Genomic DNA, 16,798 nt, shown 5'->3' on the forward strand with positions numbered 1-16,798 from the left:
GCCACTACCGCGCGGCTGGGTATCCAAAATTTTCCAGCTGCAGTTACCCTGTGTCTGATGCTGCACGTAGCCGCAACGGAAATTCTACAAACTTTCGGCCAGAAGGTTCAACGACGCCTCGATCGCGTTCCCCCTCTCCTGCTCGTTACACCCCACCGACCCGTCGCGATTTTTCTGACGCCTCTAGGGGCAGGTCCCCTAGCCCGCGCCGGGGAAACTAGACGCAGCGACCTCCGGAGGTGAGGTTGCAAACCGGCTAGCTACCCAAGAGCCCCCATCTCCGACGATCGACGACTCTACAACTCCGACGACTCCAACCACACCTCCTGTAACCGACGCCGTCAGCGCCGATCTTGTCGTTTGCATTGACGGCCACCAAGTGGCCGCTCTCGTCGATACTGGTTCGCATTTTTCGATAATCAGTCAAAAGCTGGCCGACAGGCTGCGAAAAGTGAAGACGCCGTGGACCGGGCCCAACATCAGAACTGCCGGTGGCCAGTTGATGACGCCGATTGGCAAATGCACAGCCAGAATAGTAATCGCCGGTGCAACCTTCGTCGCCACCCTCGTCATTCTCTTTGAGTGTTGTAAAGAAGTTATATTGGGGATGGATTTTTTGAGAGAGTATGGTGCAGTGATTAATGTCCGTGACCTCGTCGTCACATTTTCTACGAGTTCAGACGACGTCGACCCCGCGGAGCACCAGCGACCCCGCTTACGTACCGCCGACGACGACGTCACGCTTCCGCCGCGAAGCTGTTCCCTCGTGCCTGTCATCTGCGACAACTTCAACACTGGCACTGGCGTCGCTGAACACATCGACGCACTGGTACTGAGACAAGGCGTTTCCATCGCCAGGGCCGTAATTAACGTACGTGACGGACGTGCTGAACTCCTGCTGACGAATTTTACCGGGGATCGTAGACACATTGTTAAAGGCACGGCTGTTGCTTACTTCGACGAATTTACATCAATACAGGACTGCCTCTCAGTGGAGCACGCGACGTTCACTGGGGCTATGCCTGCCCCTGTGGTCGATATCAGTCCCACCTTATCGCCCGTCGAACGCAGCAGCCTTCTTGAGCTCATCGATGAGTTTAAGAGCTGCTTCTCATCCACGTCACGAGTTAGCCAGACGCCGCTCACTAAGCACCGTATTGTCACCGAAGCCGACGCCAGACCAATTCGGCAGAACCCTTATCGTGTAGCACCAAAAGAGCGCGAGGCAATCCAGACACAAGTGAAGACGATGCTTGACGACGGCGTTATTCGGCCATCTAAGAGTCCTTGGGCATCGCCTGTCGTATTGGTGAAAAAGAAGGATGGTAGCCTGCGCTTCTGCGTCGACTACCGAAAACTCAACCTGATCACAAAGAAAGACGTTTATCCGCTACCGCGTATCGACGATTCACTGGACAGGCTACGAAACGCACGTTACTTTTCGTCGATGGATTTGAAAAGCGGCTACCGGCAAATAGAAGTTGATGAGAGAGACCGTGAGAAGACCGCTTTTGTTACTCCCGACGGACTTTATGAATTTCAGGTGCTCCCCTTCGGTTTGTGTTCTACGCCGGCAACGTTTCAACGACTAATGGACACTGTACTCTCAGGCCTCAAATGGCAAACCTGTCTGGTCTACCTCGACGACGTGATTGTTTTCTCCGTAACGTTCGAAGAACACTTACGGAGACTAAAGATGGTCTTCGAAGCAATACGCCCAGCTGGTCTAACTTTAAAACCTGAAAAGTGCCATTTTGGCTTTGAAGAACTTCAATTTCTCGGTCACGTTGTTAGTCGTGAAGGTGTCCGACCTGACCCTGATAAAATATCTGCCGTTGCTAATTTCCCAACGCCATCAGATAAAAGGGCCGTGCGACGTTTTCTCGGCCTTTGCGCCTACTACCGACGGTTTATTGCGGAATTTTCGCGCATCGCATGGCCATTGACCCATCTTACCAGAGAAGATGTCCCCTTTGTCTGGGGTGAAGACCAGCAACGGGCTTTTGATGACCTACGGCAACGGCTGCAGGCGCCTCCCGTCCTCGCACACTTTGATGAAGACGTTCCTACGATTCTTCATACCGACGCTAGCAATGTCGGCCTCGGCGCAGTGCTTGTACAGCGGCAGGACGGCACCGAAAGAGTGATTGCTTACGCCAGCAGGACGCTATCCAGGACGGAGGCTAACTACTCCACTACAGAAAAAGAATGTCTCGCTCTGGTGTGGGCAGTCCTGAAATTTCGGCCATATTTGTATGGTCGGAGTTTCACCGTTGTCAGTGATCATCATGCACTTTGCTGGCTGACTAATTTAAAAGATCCAGCTGGTCGGCTTGCGCGCTGAAGTCTTCGGCTCCAAGAGTTCGACTTCACGGTTGTGTACAAATCGGGGAAACGACACACCGACGCCGACTGCCTCTCTCGGTCCCCTGTTGAGACTGCAGTCCACGACGATGATGATGCGGGTTTTCTAGGCGTGCTAGATACTGTCGACGTTTCCCGCCACCAACGCGAGGACGCAGAACTGGTTCCTCTTTTCAATTACTTAGAGGGAACAACAAGCAGCGTGCCGAGGTTATTCGCGAGAGGGCTGCCTTCGTTTTGCTTACGCCACGACGTTCTCTATAAAAAGAACTTTTCACCTAATGGCAGCAGCTACCTACTCGTCATTCCCGCATCTCTTCGCGACGAAGTCCTACATGCCTGTCACAACGAGCCGACCGCTGGTCACTTGGGATACACCCGCACATTGGCAAGAATAAGGCTAAAGTACTATTGGCCAAGACTTGCGTCGATCGTGAAACGTTACACACAGACATGCCTAGATTGCCAGCGCCGCAAAGCCCTACCCGGCGAGCCAGCTGGACTGCTGCATCCTGTTCAGATACCGCAAGCGCCATTCGAACAAATTGGCATGGACCTTTTAGGTCCATTTCCACTGTCTACTGCCGGAAATAGATGGATAATCGTCGTCACTGATTATCTTACTCGATACGCCGAAACAGGTGCTATCCAACGTGGAACAGCAGCCGAAGCAGCGCGATTTTTCGTCGAGGCCGTCGTCCTAAGGCATGGCGCTCCCGCAATGGTCATAACAGATAGAGGATCTGCGTTCACGGCTGCGCTTCTGGATACCGTGTTGCGACTAAGTGGTACCACTCACCGAAAGACCACGGCTTATCATCCCCAAACCAATGGGCTGACAGAACGTCTGAATAAGACACTGGCAGACATGATGAGTATGTACATCGACGTCGACCACAAGAACTGGGACGAGATTTTACCATACGTTACATTTGCGTATAACACGGCTCGCCAAGAGACAACACGCGTGACACCTTTCAACCTCGTTTACGGACGCGAAGTGACAACAATGTTGGACGCAATGCTGCCACACGAGTGCGGTGACGACGAGACTGGTGCCGACGAGTTTACGCAACGCGCAGAGGAAGCCAGGCAGCTTGCGCGTTTGCGAATCCAAGAACGACAGGAATACGATGCCCGACACTACTATCTTCGGCACAGACCCGTCACATACAACGTCGGTGACCAGGTGTGGATCTGGACTCCGATTCGTCGTCGGGGGTTGTCTGAGAAGCTCCTGCGAAGATACTTCGGCCCGCACACAGTTCTGCGCCGCATCAGCGATGTGAATTATGAAGTTGTCCCCGACAGCCATAACTGCTCCAAACGCCGGCGGCATCTGCCCGAGGTTGTGCACGTGCTTCGTATGAAGCCCTACACTTCCTCGTGACCTCCACTTTGCACCGTCTGTGCACAGCCTTCGGCGGTTAGTGCATCGGGACGATGCCTTTTTTTCTCAAAGGGGGGGCAAATGCAGCATCCTATATGGTCGCCGCGGGTATGTGCCAGGCGATGAGAACGACGCTGAAATGGCGCGCGAGTGGAAAAACAGAGACGACAACGACGTCGCGTCGACTGCTCTCATAAAAGTGCTTTTACACGTCCTCTACGCCGGCTTCCCCGTCTCCTAATAGGTTGCGACAATATGTGATAAGCAGTACTTTCACATCTCAAAAGAAAAACAGCTCCAAAAGATAATGTTAAAATAGCAAGCGCTCATTAAAGGGCCGTTTATAGTCCGACGTAACGCCCCCGCGCGCGCACGCTGCGTCACGTCGGCGAAAACGACCCCTCTATAGACCGTTTCATCGGACGAGGAGGATAGGGCGCGCGGAGAGCCTTTCGTCCTCTCTGGCTTGGGCGATCCGGCGCGGCGCTGCTTGAAAGTATTGCTGTCGCGTGCTGCGGAACGATTTCGAGATGTTTTAGATCTTACTTTGTGAAATTTACGCCATGTTCGTTCATATAAGGTCGTCAGGGAAGCCTTTCGGTGCATCAGTAACTACTGTAGGCAGAAATATCTCTTGGGGGCGCAAAAATGTGACGCGCTGTTGTGCCATTACCACCAGCCCGGAATCCGAATCTACAAGATGCAGAATTTATCCTGCGAACGCCCTTTGGACAAACCCGGGGCTGCCCCGAAAGGCACAGCGCCCTAATTCTCCCTTGACGAGACGCTGAGCCGTCAGGCAGCGGCGTCCCCGGAGAAGCATCGGCAAGCGACATGTCCAAACGAGCAACAAAGTGCTAGAGAGCCCGGTGCCGTATTTCCTTTTCCCTGGAGGTCACCGCGCACGGCAACTTGGGAGCGGGTGGCCAGCGCGGTCGCTGGTTTGACCTCTCGGACGACCGTCGAGTGCTGGCTTTGTATTGGGCCGTTTGAGCAACAATCGTTTCTCGGGGCTTTATAAGTCCCGATGCCGCCGCCTGGAAAACCGGATCCACCGAACCACCAGGAGCCCAGTGCCGCTCTCGAGTGGAGTGAGATGTGTCACGCGTTGCAGTCTCGCCGGACGTCGCCATGCGGGAACAGTCGCGTTTGCTGTGAGCTCTCGGCCCCAGTGCCGATCCGATCCTGTCCTGTATAATGACCTGTATATAGTGTATAAAGTCCCTTTTGTTATTCTCACCAACGCCTGACTCAGAGTCTTCGCTACCAACGCCCCGTCACAAAACGGGTGACGAGCGCTACGGGACCACTTCAAAGTCGTAACAGTGGTGCCAGCAGTGGAATGTCGTAACAGCGCATAATCAGCCGCGGTGTACGCGCATTATCAGTCACGGTGCGTGTATGTGTTGTTTACTATATTGCTTATATCGATTTTAATTCAACAAAGAAAACCGGCGTCTCTGTATAACGAGCATTAAATGGTAAATCAGCTCACTGTCTGATCGATTGGCGTAGGGAGTAAAACATAAGAGTGCATGTTCGTGCACGGCCAACCTAAGGCAACCACGAAAGATCTGAGCGGCAGGCGCTATCAAATATTTGTGATGCCCTGGCATCGTTCCCACGCATTTCAAGTCTAGTATGCTTGAAATTACCATGTGTCTACACTAGCCTTGCTGCACGAGGCCCATGGCGCTGCTTAACACAGCGATCACTGCGGTTGGTGAGCCAGCACGATACATATATAAGCTGTCTGCTTCGGCATTGCCTTTTTGGCCTGTATACAGCCATAATATATGAGAGGGTTCGCATAAAAATCATTCGATGGCTATATTTAAGCGCGAAATTTCCGTAATACGTGTGAGTGCGTCGTAGAGGACTGAACGAACACAACCGAAAAAAATTCGATTGTCATTCTATTTCTCTAAAAAGCAAGAGAAAACGGGCTAACCCCGCACAACGTTTATAAATATATAAGCGCTGATGCCATATGCTTGGATCAAGTGCTATATAGAACAACGATATCCGTAATCCAGCGCCTACTACTGCTGCTTAGGATGCTCGCGCAGTTCGTAACGGTCACTTTGGTGGACAAGCTTAATTCAGACTGTAAGGTATGCTGCTATTACTAGCCAAAACTATTTTATTCATGGGTGGAAACCTCATCCATCCAACCAAGTAGTCATGCAATGTAACCTGCAGCGAACAGTTTGAACGCTTGTCAAAGTATAAAGCACCGCTCCTATCGTAGCAGAACGGTACCCACGCTATTACGATCGTCGCGTATGTTTCATGGCTTCTAAACCACAGCTTAGAAATAGAGGATAATACTGCAATAAGGTCACATAAGTGATTGTAACATTCAGAAATACACAATTGATATCCGAGGCTGATTGTAGGCTCAAATATGCGCGCACACATCGCACTGCGTGTTCCGTTCACCTCAACGCCAGCAGAAATTCCGGCCATGACGCCTCAAACCACTTCAGCACGTCTCACAGAACCGTTTACCACGTAGGAGACGGACGTCATACTAAACAGACCGCACGACCGCGAAAACAAACGCCAGAACCAACCGCCGAGCGTATACCTGCCATGCAAAAGACCGCTTTCATCCAAGCCAGTATGACACTGCTCATAGGCGACGCGACTGCGTTCAGAATATGGCGGCGCCTACGAAAAAAACGGTCTATAGACCGTTTTTTTCGTAGGCGCCGCCATATTCTGAACGCAGTCGCGTCGCCTATGAGCAGTGTCATACTGGCTTGGATGAAAGCGGTCTTTTGCATGGCAGGTATACGCTCGGCGGTTGGTTCTGGCGTTTGTTTTCGCGGTCGTGCGGTACCGTTTTTTCGTAGGCGCCGCCATATTGTGAACGCAGTGGCGCCGCCTATGAGCAGTGCCATACTGGCTTGGATGAAAGCGGTCTTTCGCATGGCAGGTATACGCTCGGCGGCAGTTTCTGGCGTTTGTTTTCGTGGTCGTGCGGTCTGTTTAGCATGAGGTGCGTGTTTCACGTGGAAAACGGTTCTGTAAGACGTGCTGAAGTGGTTTAAGGCGTCATGGTCGGAATTTCTGCTGGCGTTGAGGTGGACGGAGTATGCAGCGCGATGTGTGCGCACAGGCATATTCGTGCCTACAATCAGCCTCGGAGATCACTTGTGTATTTCTGAATGTTCCAATCACTAATGTGACCTTATTGCAGTATTATCCTCTATTTCTGAGCTGCGATTTAGGAGCCAGGAAACATACGCGACGATCGTAACAGCGTGAGTGTGGGTACCGTTCTGCTATGATAGGAGCTGTGATGTTTTACTTTGACAAGCGTTCAAACTGTTCGCTGCAGGTTACATTGCGTGACTACTGTATTCGATGGATGAGGTTTCCGCCCCTGAATAAAATAGTTTTGGCAAGTGATAGCAGCATACCTTACAGTCTGAATTACGCTTGTCCAGCAAAGGGACTGTTTACAAACTGCGCGAGCGTTCTAAGCAGTGGTAGGTGCTGGATTATATATATCTTTGTTCTATATACACCGCATGGTCCAAGCATATGGCATCAGCGGTTATATATATATAAACGTTCTGCGGCATGATCATGCGAGGCCCTATTGCGGCGTTAGCCCGTTTTCTCTTGCTTTTTCGAGAAGGAGGATGATAACCGAATTTCTTTTTCGGTTGTGTTCGTTCCGTTCTCTACGACGCACACACACGTATTACGGAAATTTTGTCCTCAAAAATAGGCATCGCATTCTTTTTATGCGATCCCTCATATATTATGGCTGAATGCAGGCAAAAAATGCAATGCCAAAGCGCACAGCTTACATATGTACCGTGCTGGTTCACCAACCGCAGTGATCGCTGTGTTGAGCAGCGCCATCGGCCTCATGCAGGAAGGCTACCATAGACATATGGTAACTTGAAGCCTACTAGACTTGAAATGCGCGAGAACGATGCCGGTGCATCACAAATATTTGATTGCGCCTGCCGCTTAGATGTTTCGTGGTATCCTTAGGTTGGCCGTGCACGAGCATGCGCTCTTATGCTTTATGTTTTACTCCTTACGTCAAGCGATCAGATATTGAGCAGATTTACCATTTCATGCTGCTAATACAGATACACCAGTTTTCTTTGTTGAATTAAAACTGATAAAACCAAAATAGTTCACAACACATACACACACCGCGACTGATAATATGGGTACACAGCGGCTGCTAAAACGCGTCACATTTTTGCGCCCCCAAAAGATATTTCCGCCTACTGTAGTTACCGATGCACCGAAAGGCTTCCCTGACGACCTTATATAAACGGACATGGCGTAAATTTCCCAAAGTATCATCTAAAACATCTCAAAATCGTTCCGCAGCATGCGACATCAATACTTTCAAGCAGCGCCGCGCCGGATCGCCCAAGCCAGAGAGGAGGAAAGGCTCTCCGCGCGCCCTATCCTCCTCGCCCGATGAAACGGTATATACACCAGAACACCGTGAATTCAAAGGGCGCCGCCATATTGATGAGCGCCGGTCGCGCCATCTATCCCAAGCGCCGCGAAGTAGCAGGCCTGGGCTGCCACGCCGGGAGATGCGACCCGGCGCGAAAGCGAAACTTGGGCTTTTTAGCTAGGCGGAAGGCGTGTTTCACGTTTTTTCTAACCTGTCATTTTCGCTGTCTGGATTCAATCAAACTTCAAGACCTCGTGCAAGTCCACAATGGACACACTGAGTGCTGTGCAGACTGCAGAAGCGAATACATCGGGTAGGTACGCTATTACGTTTGTACAAACCCCGCGCTATATGCTAGAACACCTGTGAGCTTTTTGGCACGTAACCTGTGAAGGAATTTACAGCACTGTGTTGGTGCTATATATTATTAAAGCACGCAGAACACTGTCATCTGCACTTTCAGTTTGGTCTTGTTTGTAATGGTCTCTACTGGGTTGGCCGCGCTTGGCAACCAACTGGCGAGTTCGTTTGACTGCCTGGTTAGCAGACGCCTGCCCTTCACCACCTGCACACTGAAAACAAAATAGATGTTATAGTAAGAAGGGCTGTAGTTCTTTCCCATGCCATCACTTTTGCGAAGATATAAAGTCCTCTCAAAATGAAATAGAAAATACACCAGGCCAATTGTATCGTGCAACCACTTAAGAGTACAACATTCAGAACAAAAGCCTACAGCACTCGAACAAGCAGCATATGATGCTAAACCTGCACTCATTGGAAAATGAGGTACTACAGTAGTTATAATGTTCAACTACATGTGCAGTCAAAGCCCGTATAACAGGGCGAGCATGACAGATGCAGGTGTTGTACAGTCGCACAAACCATGACAGGGCACGTAAAATTACCATCCCTACTTAAAGCTGCATCATCAGGACCCTTTGGTACAAGACAACAACCGCACCTGCATTCCAAGAAATTAGCCCCACCAACTGCAGCTACCTGGTACCAGACCTGTTTCGCTTGTGCGAGGCCATCGGATTGTTGGCGCTCCCTTAGAAAAGAAAACAGTAAAAAAAACTAGTGAGAACGATCAAAATTTTGTTACAAAATACAAGAATAATTAAGCACCTTATTTTCCTCGCCATACGAACGGAAATATTTTGCGCTTTGCCCCCCATAACAGCCCGCACGCAGTTTAGAGCTCAGGAGGCTCAAATGAATTCGTTACGAATGACACCTGCAACACCAGCTCGTAAAGGTAGGTGCACTGCAAGAACACCTTCGGCGACGAGTAGTCATCGTTTACGTTTTTGTGGACGCATGCTACGTGACGAGCAGACTTCGGTTTACTTTCATTAGCAATAACGCTCACCAGCAAGGCCTACAACTTGTCGTTCACGCTTAATGGTCATTCCGTGCACCAGCTGCAAGTATCGCTAACCGCAAACTCAACTGTTCCGCTTAACCGGCGGGAGCTCTGCCTGAATGAAAACACGAAAAGGCTTGCCTTTTTGTTATAGCCAAGGCGAAGCACCGGCGCGGGATTCTGCTCTGCAGGCTTGTTGCCCAGAAAGTGCTCGGAGCAAACCTGCGTATTACGTTTGTAGGGCGCAAAGTTGAACGTGGCACCAAAATATACACAGATCGAATACTCACTCATGCATTTTCACTGGGTTGGTAGTTCTTCCTATTCACTGCAGCTATCCACCGGAGGCGCAGCTTGGCATTCTTCGTTGCGGATGGAAATCTGCGCAGGCTGAAAACACCGCACCGGCACGATTCCCCCTACGTGTGTTGTGCTCTTCGCAAACAGCGCTAAGCAACCTGCTCCTTTTCCGCTGGTTGTTTTGGCATCCAAACACGACGCAATGATGCCCAGATGACTTCTTCTACTTTGGATCCGTGTGAACGGGCACATTTCCGCACTTTGGAGCCCTAGAGCTGGCGCTTGCCATGTCTACTGGTCGCCGACGAACACACTTTGGCAGCCCAGTACAAAATAGCGCCGGTCGACCGGGCAACCCGGGTGCGAGAGTATGCGTTCGGTTAGTCTGGGTGCGAGACTAGCGTGTTCTGGTCTATAGTCGGGCGCACCGGCGCAGCCAACGTAACCGGCGGCTTCCGACGCGCCCGGCGCTGGAATGGCTCCTGAGCCATTCGCGCGTTGGAGTCGGCGTAACTCTCGCACCACAATGCATTGCGCGCGAAGAAAAAGGCGCCAACACAACTCCGCAGAAGGCTTTTGCGGACGGCGCGCGACTTGGCGAACGTTGTGCGCATGCTCCGAAGATAGTAGCCGAGGGCGCGCGCGTTGAAGTATAGAAAGCATGGCATCTCGGCTGGGGCAGCGCAACCGACGCAGCGTGACTGACCGCGAACGACGCTCGCCCGCGCGCCGATAACGTCGGACTATAAACGTGCCTTAAGTCACATGTGATACTGTTTCACAAACGCAACTCTACTGAGAATTGAACAGAAATATTTTTAACCAAACAAATCAAAATACTTTTAGTTTTTGGATCAGTCGGTACTAGGGATGGTAAAATTTCCGGAAATTTGGAGTGGGACAAAAAGAACCGTTTTCCCTTGTTTTTTTAACCAAATTTTGAAAATTTAGCAAAACTTGAAACTCCACTAACAAAAACGTGACAGTGACTTTACCGTATACGCTGAAGAGGATGAAGGCGAAAGCCTGCGGGCTCACGAGACGTTCATTATTTTACTTGACATTTTCGTTCCATTGCGTCGTTACTTCTGATTACTGTACCTCAATTAATTCCGCCCTAATTAACAGCAAAGGTCCCGGGTTCGACTTCCACCGAAGGTCATGGGTTCGAGTGCCTTAGTTAAGTATAAATTAATTAAATGTTTATATATACGTGGTATTTTGTTTCCTCGCGTCGTTGTTTTATTCACGCTGTTCAAACTCAGTTCCGAATAATTGTATTTTTGCTACCACGTGCTGCTTCATTAATTCCATTCATCATTGTAATATTTTCATATTTCTTATGTATTTTCTTCATAACAGCGGGTTCCTCTACCCCTGAGGGAGAAGATCACGGTGGCCAACATCCCGAGAAACATGCACCCTGAATACCACAGAGAAAGGAGGCGAGCGAGAGTGAAAGCTCTACGTAAGGCCTACGAAGGACCAAAACAAGGAGAAGTCTGATACACCGACGCGGCAAAGTACAAGAACAGAGCGGCCCACGCTATCAGCGTGAGTAACGGCCAAGGACAAGAGGTAGCAGCGGCCTCGGTACGCACCCCAGACATCGACTGCGCGGAAGAAACGGCGATAGCCCTTGCGGCCACTACGGGACAGCAAGAGGAAGATCTAATCACAATTATCACCGACTCACAAACAGCATGTAGAAATTATCAAAAGGGCCGCATTTCTAAACAAGCCCTCAGCATCCTCGAAAAACGAGACAATTTTCCAGAAGTGCACATTGTTTGGGCCCCCGGACACGAGTCCCTGGCGGGTAATGTAGCAGCTAATGCCGCTGCCCGAGATCACATTCTCCGGGCTGTCCCACCAGGTTCACGAGCACCGGTAGACCAACAAGATAGCATCCCGAAAAGATACGCCGATATCCTGAGCCACTACAGACTGGGTAGAAGTATCTATCCACCCCCGCATCCCCACCTGACAAGAGAAGAGGCGGTGATCTTCCGAAGACTACAGACCGGCACATTCCCGGACGGCACCCTGCTACACGCCATGTATCCCACGAGCTATACTCACAAATGCGCTTTCTGCTCCACGCCCAATACCCTCTACCACATGGTATGGGAATGTCAAAAAAACCCATCGACACCGCCCATCACCGGACCAACCGTCGAGCAGTGGGAGGCACAGCTGACAAGCTCGACCCCTGAAGACCAACATCGCCTGGTAAGCAGGGCCAAGCTGTCAGCTCAGGCCCACGGCATCCTGGACTAGGGACGCCGCCCACCTCGGACGATTTTACCGTCGGCTCATTTCAATTAATAAAGTTTATTCCTCCTCCTCCTCCCGGTCGTATCTGGTTTTTCTAGACATCAGCTTTTTAGTTCGCGGGAATGACACCACGTGGCGTAGTGACTTTAAACTTTTCAAACTTCCGGCAGTGACGTAGTGATGACGTCACGAAGCAAAAATAAAACTAATAGCTATTCTTGCGCATTGAAATTCGCCACAAAGCGTGTCCCGCCGGCGTTATGAATATTCGTAATAAAGAGTGGCCGCTCGTTGGCAGTTAATTACTTGGCATCCTAAGAACGTTAAGTCGCGACGAGACAAACGCAGCGGTGATTGATTCCGGGCTTTTGGGAGGCTTCCGAAAAGGTAGCGATGTTTCTTTTTTCTTTTTCTTTTTTTGAATAATGCGAAATCAACGGGCTAGGATAATCGTCGGAAGCACTTCCGGAAGCTTTAGCTCGGGCCTAACTACGATGTTTGGCCTCCTCCTCATGATGGAATTTGTCGAGGGAACAAATACATGAATAATAATAATAATAACTGCACTGCAGTTGCCAAAGATGCTGCAAACTAATTTTAGAACGCTACGCACTACCAAGACAAGTGAAATGTGTATTTTTCATCAAAAAATATGCTCGTATGTCCCAAAAGTTGTGCCCGAAAAAAATTGATATCAATGCTTCTTTTTTGTCTTTTTAATACGTAAGGAAAATATCACACGAACTTTAGAACTATATCAGTTCGAAACCAGCAAAGCAGTGTATGCCGCTGATGTGAAGAATGTAAAGACCATGAAATGAAGAAGTTGAGGACAAATATTTTAATGAAACTTTGTCATTCAAGAATCTTGTTTACATTTCGTACATACTGTGCGGGAGAAGCTGTCAGCGGTTGTGTATTGTGAGTAATTACACCGAAATTATAGTCACAACAGAGAGCACACATAAAAAGCAGTAGTTCTGGAAAATATATGAGGGCGAGTCAAATGAAAGTGCACCAATGCGAATGTATGACAAATGGGGCACTTTTTAAAAGTAGTCTCCATGAACTTTGAGACATTTTTCCCACTGACTAACGATTCGGGTGATTCCCGTATCATAAAGCTCGTTGGGTCGCTGCTTCAAAAATTCTGTAACTGAATCTTCACGTCATCGTTCGACACGAATCTGGTTCCCTTGAGCTGTTTCTTCAATTGTCCCAAATTGTGGATAGATAGATAGATAAACTTTATAAAAAGAATAATCAGAAAACCGCTAATGGTCGGGGCCCTTAGTCCAGGGCTCCGCTGGCTCTTGCCATCTTCTCCGCTCTCTTTATCAGCTTGAGCTGGTCGTCGAGGGCCGAGCTGGACAGCAGTGCCTCCCATTGCTCCCTCGTGGTGTTCGTGTCTAGGTGTTCTATGTTTTGTAGTGTGCACTCCCACGTAATGTGGTATAGGGTTGGCGTGGCCCCACACCATGGGCATTCGTCTGTGTAGGCTGTGGGGTGTATCCGATGTAATATGTGTAGGTTCGTGTAAGTGCCTGTCTGGAGCCTACGCCAGGCAGCGGCATCTTCTGTCTTTAGATTTCGATGGGGTGGTGGATATCGCAAGCGACGCCCTCTGTGGTAGTTAACGATGGCTGAATACTCGAGGTCGACAGGGTCCGGGTCTTCTGCAGCCGGCGTGATGAGTGCTCGGTTATGTACGAATCCTCGAGCTGCTCTGTCGGCCTGCAGGTTGCCCGTGATGCCAGTGTGGCCCGGTATCCAGATGATGGTTTGGGTGGTGAAGTCCTCAGGGTCCTCCTTAAGTATTCGTGCTAGGATTTGTGCTGCAGGTCTTCCAATTCTTCCCTGTAGGAAGTTGCGGCAGGCCTGCTGGGAATCCGTAAGGATCGTCAGTTGTTGGTTTGCGCGTAGGCCCTCGCGGATGGCTAACGCGATGGCCATCTCTTCGGCTTCCGTGATCGTGCAGGGGCGGGTCGATGCAGCGGAGGTAACGTTGCCTCGGTGGTCGCATGCCACTGCCACTGCGCCCTTGTTGTTCGTCCCATACATGGCGGCGTCCGTAAAACGGGCCGTGGTATTGAACCTGAACGCTTTCTCCATGTACTGGGCCCTTGCTCTCCTCCTGCCGGAGTGTAGGTTAGGGTCCATGTTGCGTGGTATCGGGGCAACGTGAAACCTGTCCTGGACGTGACGAGGTATTAAGCAGGTTTCTTGGGTTCGTGTTGCTATTGCTGGGAACCCCAAGGTTTGTAGGACCTGACGGCCCGTGTGAGTCCGCGCTAGTCTCTGTTGTTGCGAGACGTTATGGGCTTCTGTCAGTTCGCTGAGGGTGTTGTGCAACCCTAGCGCCAATAATTTTTCAGTCGATGTACTCATCGGCAGGCGGAGAGCGGTCTTGAATGCCATCCTCAAAAGTGTGTCGGCCTGCTTCGTCTCGGACTGTGTGAGGTGGTAGTAAGGCAGGCTGTATGTCATTCTGCTCACCACCAGACTACTGACCAGTCGGAGGGTGTCCCTTTCCTTCATTCCTCTGTTCTTGGATGTTACGCGGGAGATCATGCGTGATATCGCCTTGACACTGGTTTTGAGGAGTGTAAGGGTGTGTGTAGCGCGCTGGTTGGACTGCAACCACATGCCCAGCACCCTCAGCAATGGCTTCTCTGGTATGAGGCCCCCGTTTAGGCGTACCTCGAGTCTTCTTGTTGGGTCTGTGGGGACTGCGTGGTTACCCCGGCCTCGCCAGACTCGTAGGAGCTCAGATTTTTCGGGCGAGCATTGTAGTCCCCGCTGGCTGACGTATTCTTGGATTAGATTTGCTGCAGTTTGCAGGCGTTCTTCTTTTTCAGCGAGGGACCCTGTTGTGGTCCTGAGTGTTATATCGTCTGCGTAGATTGCGTGCCGCAGACCCGCTACGTCCTGCAGTTTGCTTGCGAGGCCGATCATGGCGACGTTGAACAGCGTGGGAGAGATGACAGCACCTTGTGCTGTTCCCTTGTTGGGAGGGTGGTACACTGGGGTCTGGATCTCTCCCATCTTCAGCTCCGCCGTGCGGTGGCTCAGGAAGCTCTGAACATACTTGTACGTTCGCACGCCGCAGTTGGTGTTGGCCAGCCCTTCTAGGATTCCTTGGTGGCTGACGTTGTCGAAAGCCCCTTTGATGTCGATTGCTAGGAGGACGTGTTCGCCGCAGCGGGAAACGTTGCTGAGGACTTCTTCCTTGATTTGGAGTAGCACATCTTGTGTGGACAGGCCTGCGCGGAAACCGAACATGGTGTCCGGCAGGTGTTTGTTATCTTCCAAGTGTCTCTGTAGTCTCGTGTTTATAATTTTTTCGTACACCTTGCCGAGGCAGGAGGTGAGCGATATGGGTCTGAGGTTTTCAATTGCCAATTTCTTGCCCGGTTTGGGGATCATAATTATTCGTGCGTGTTTCCACATCGCCGGTACCGTACCTTGTTCCCAGTGTTTGTTGAGATAGGCTGTGAGCGCGGAGATAGACTTGTCACTCAGGTTTCTGATCATCGAATTTGTGATCTGGTCCGTACCCGCCGCTGTGTTACGGGTGGTAGCTGCGATAACCGCTCTCATTTCATTTTCGGTGATAGGTTCGTCCATTAGCGGGTTGGGTTGTCCTGTGTAGGGTGTTCTACATGGTTGTGTGGGAGTGGGATCTCCATAGCACTTGGTCTTGATGGCATCGATGAGGTCTTGTTGGCTGCCTGGGTAGGTGTGTAGTAACCGTTCCAGAGCCCTGTGTCCTTCTCCTTTGGTTTTGGTGGGGTCCAGGATTGCTTTGAGGATGTGCCACGTCTTCGCCGTGTCCAGCGTGCCACCGAAGTCTCAAGCCGACAGCTAGGGCTGGCCTGTATGGCGGACGTTGCAGAGCTTCCCACCTGAACTTTGCTAATTTTGTGTTAACCACATCAACGACGTGGGGACGGGCGTTGTCTCGGAACAAGATGATCCAATTAATCAATTTTCCACGTCGTTTGTTCTTGATTGCGACAAGCAGTCGATCCGGTATTTCACAATACCGGAAACGATTGGTAGTATCTCCAGGTTTAGCAAATTCGATCAGTAATGGCTCCTGACCATCGAAAAAGAAGTCAACAACACCTTTCTGACGGCCTTTGCTTTCTTTGGGGGTGGCGAGTTCGAATGTTTCCACTGTCAGCATTGCCATCGTGTTTCAGGCTCGCAATATTGACACCATGATTCATCCCCGGTGACAATTGCAGACAAGAAGTCGTCACCCTCATTGTGATACTGGATCATATGAGTCAAGGCAGCGCCAAACCTCTCTGTCTTCTGGTGGAGGTTGAAATTCTCGGGCATCCATTGCGCACACAAAAGCCGATAACTGAGATATTCATGAATTACGGTGTGACCGAAACCATGACTGATGTTCATACGCTCTGCCAATTCATCGATGCTTATCCTCCATTCATGTTTAATCAGCTCATCAACCTTTGTAATTGCGTTAGGGGTGATTGCACGGTGACTGTGGCCCGTTCTTGGATGGTCTTTGCGACTTTCACGTCTTTCCTTGAACCGTTTGCTCCAACGCTTCACGGTAGTCAATAAAATACAATGTTTAACGTACACGGCCACAATACGGCAAATAATTTCTTTTTGGGAAGCACATTCA

General features: G+C 50.4%; 1 protein-coding gene across 1 annotated transcript in view; it reads left to right on the top strand.

The window, feature by feature from the left end:
• The window catches only part of LOC139052473 (uncharacterized), a 95,191-nt gene extending 83,050 nt beyond the window's left edge, over positions 1-12,141 (top strand). Inside the window, exons 13-14 of the mRNA XM_070529591.1 lie at positions 11,224-11,279; positions 12,102-12,141. Coding sequence (XP_070385692.1) covers positions 11,224-11,279; positions 12,102-12,141 — 96 coding nt within the window. The remainder of the gene's footprint in view (positions 1-11,223; positions 11,280-12,101) is intronic.
• The last annotated feature ends 4,657 nt before the right edge of the window (positions 12,142-16,798 follow it).

The sequence above is a fragment of the Dermacentor albipictus genome, unplaced genomic scaffold (genome assembly GCF_038994185.2).
Source record: "Dermacentor albipictus isolate Rhodes 1998 colony unplaced genomic scaffold, USDA_Dalb.pri_finalv2 scaffold_24, whole genome shotgun sequence".
Classification (NCBI taxonomy): domain Eukaryota; kingdom Metazoa; phylum Arthropoda; class Arachnida; order Ixodida; family Ixodidae; genus Dermacentor; species Dermacentor albipictus.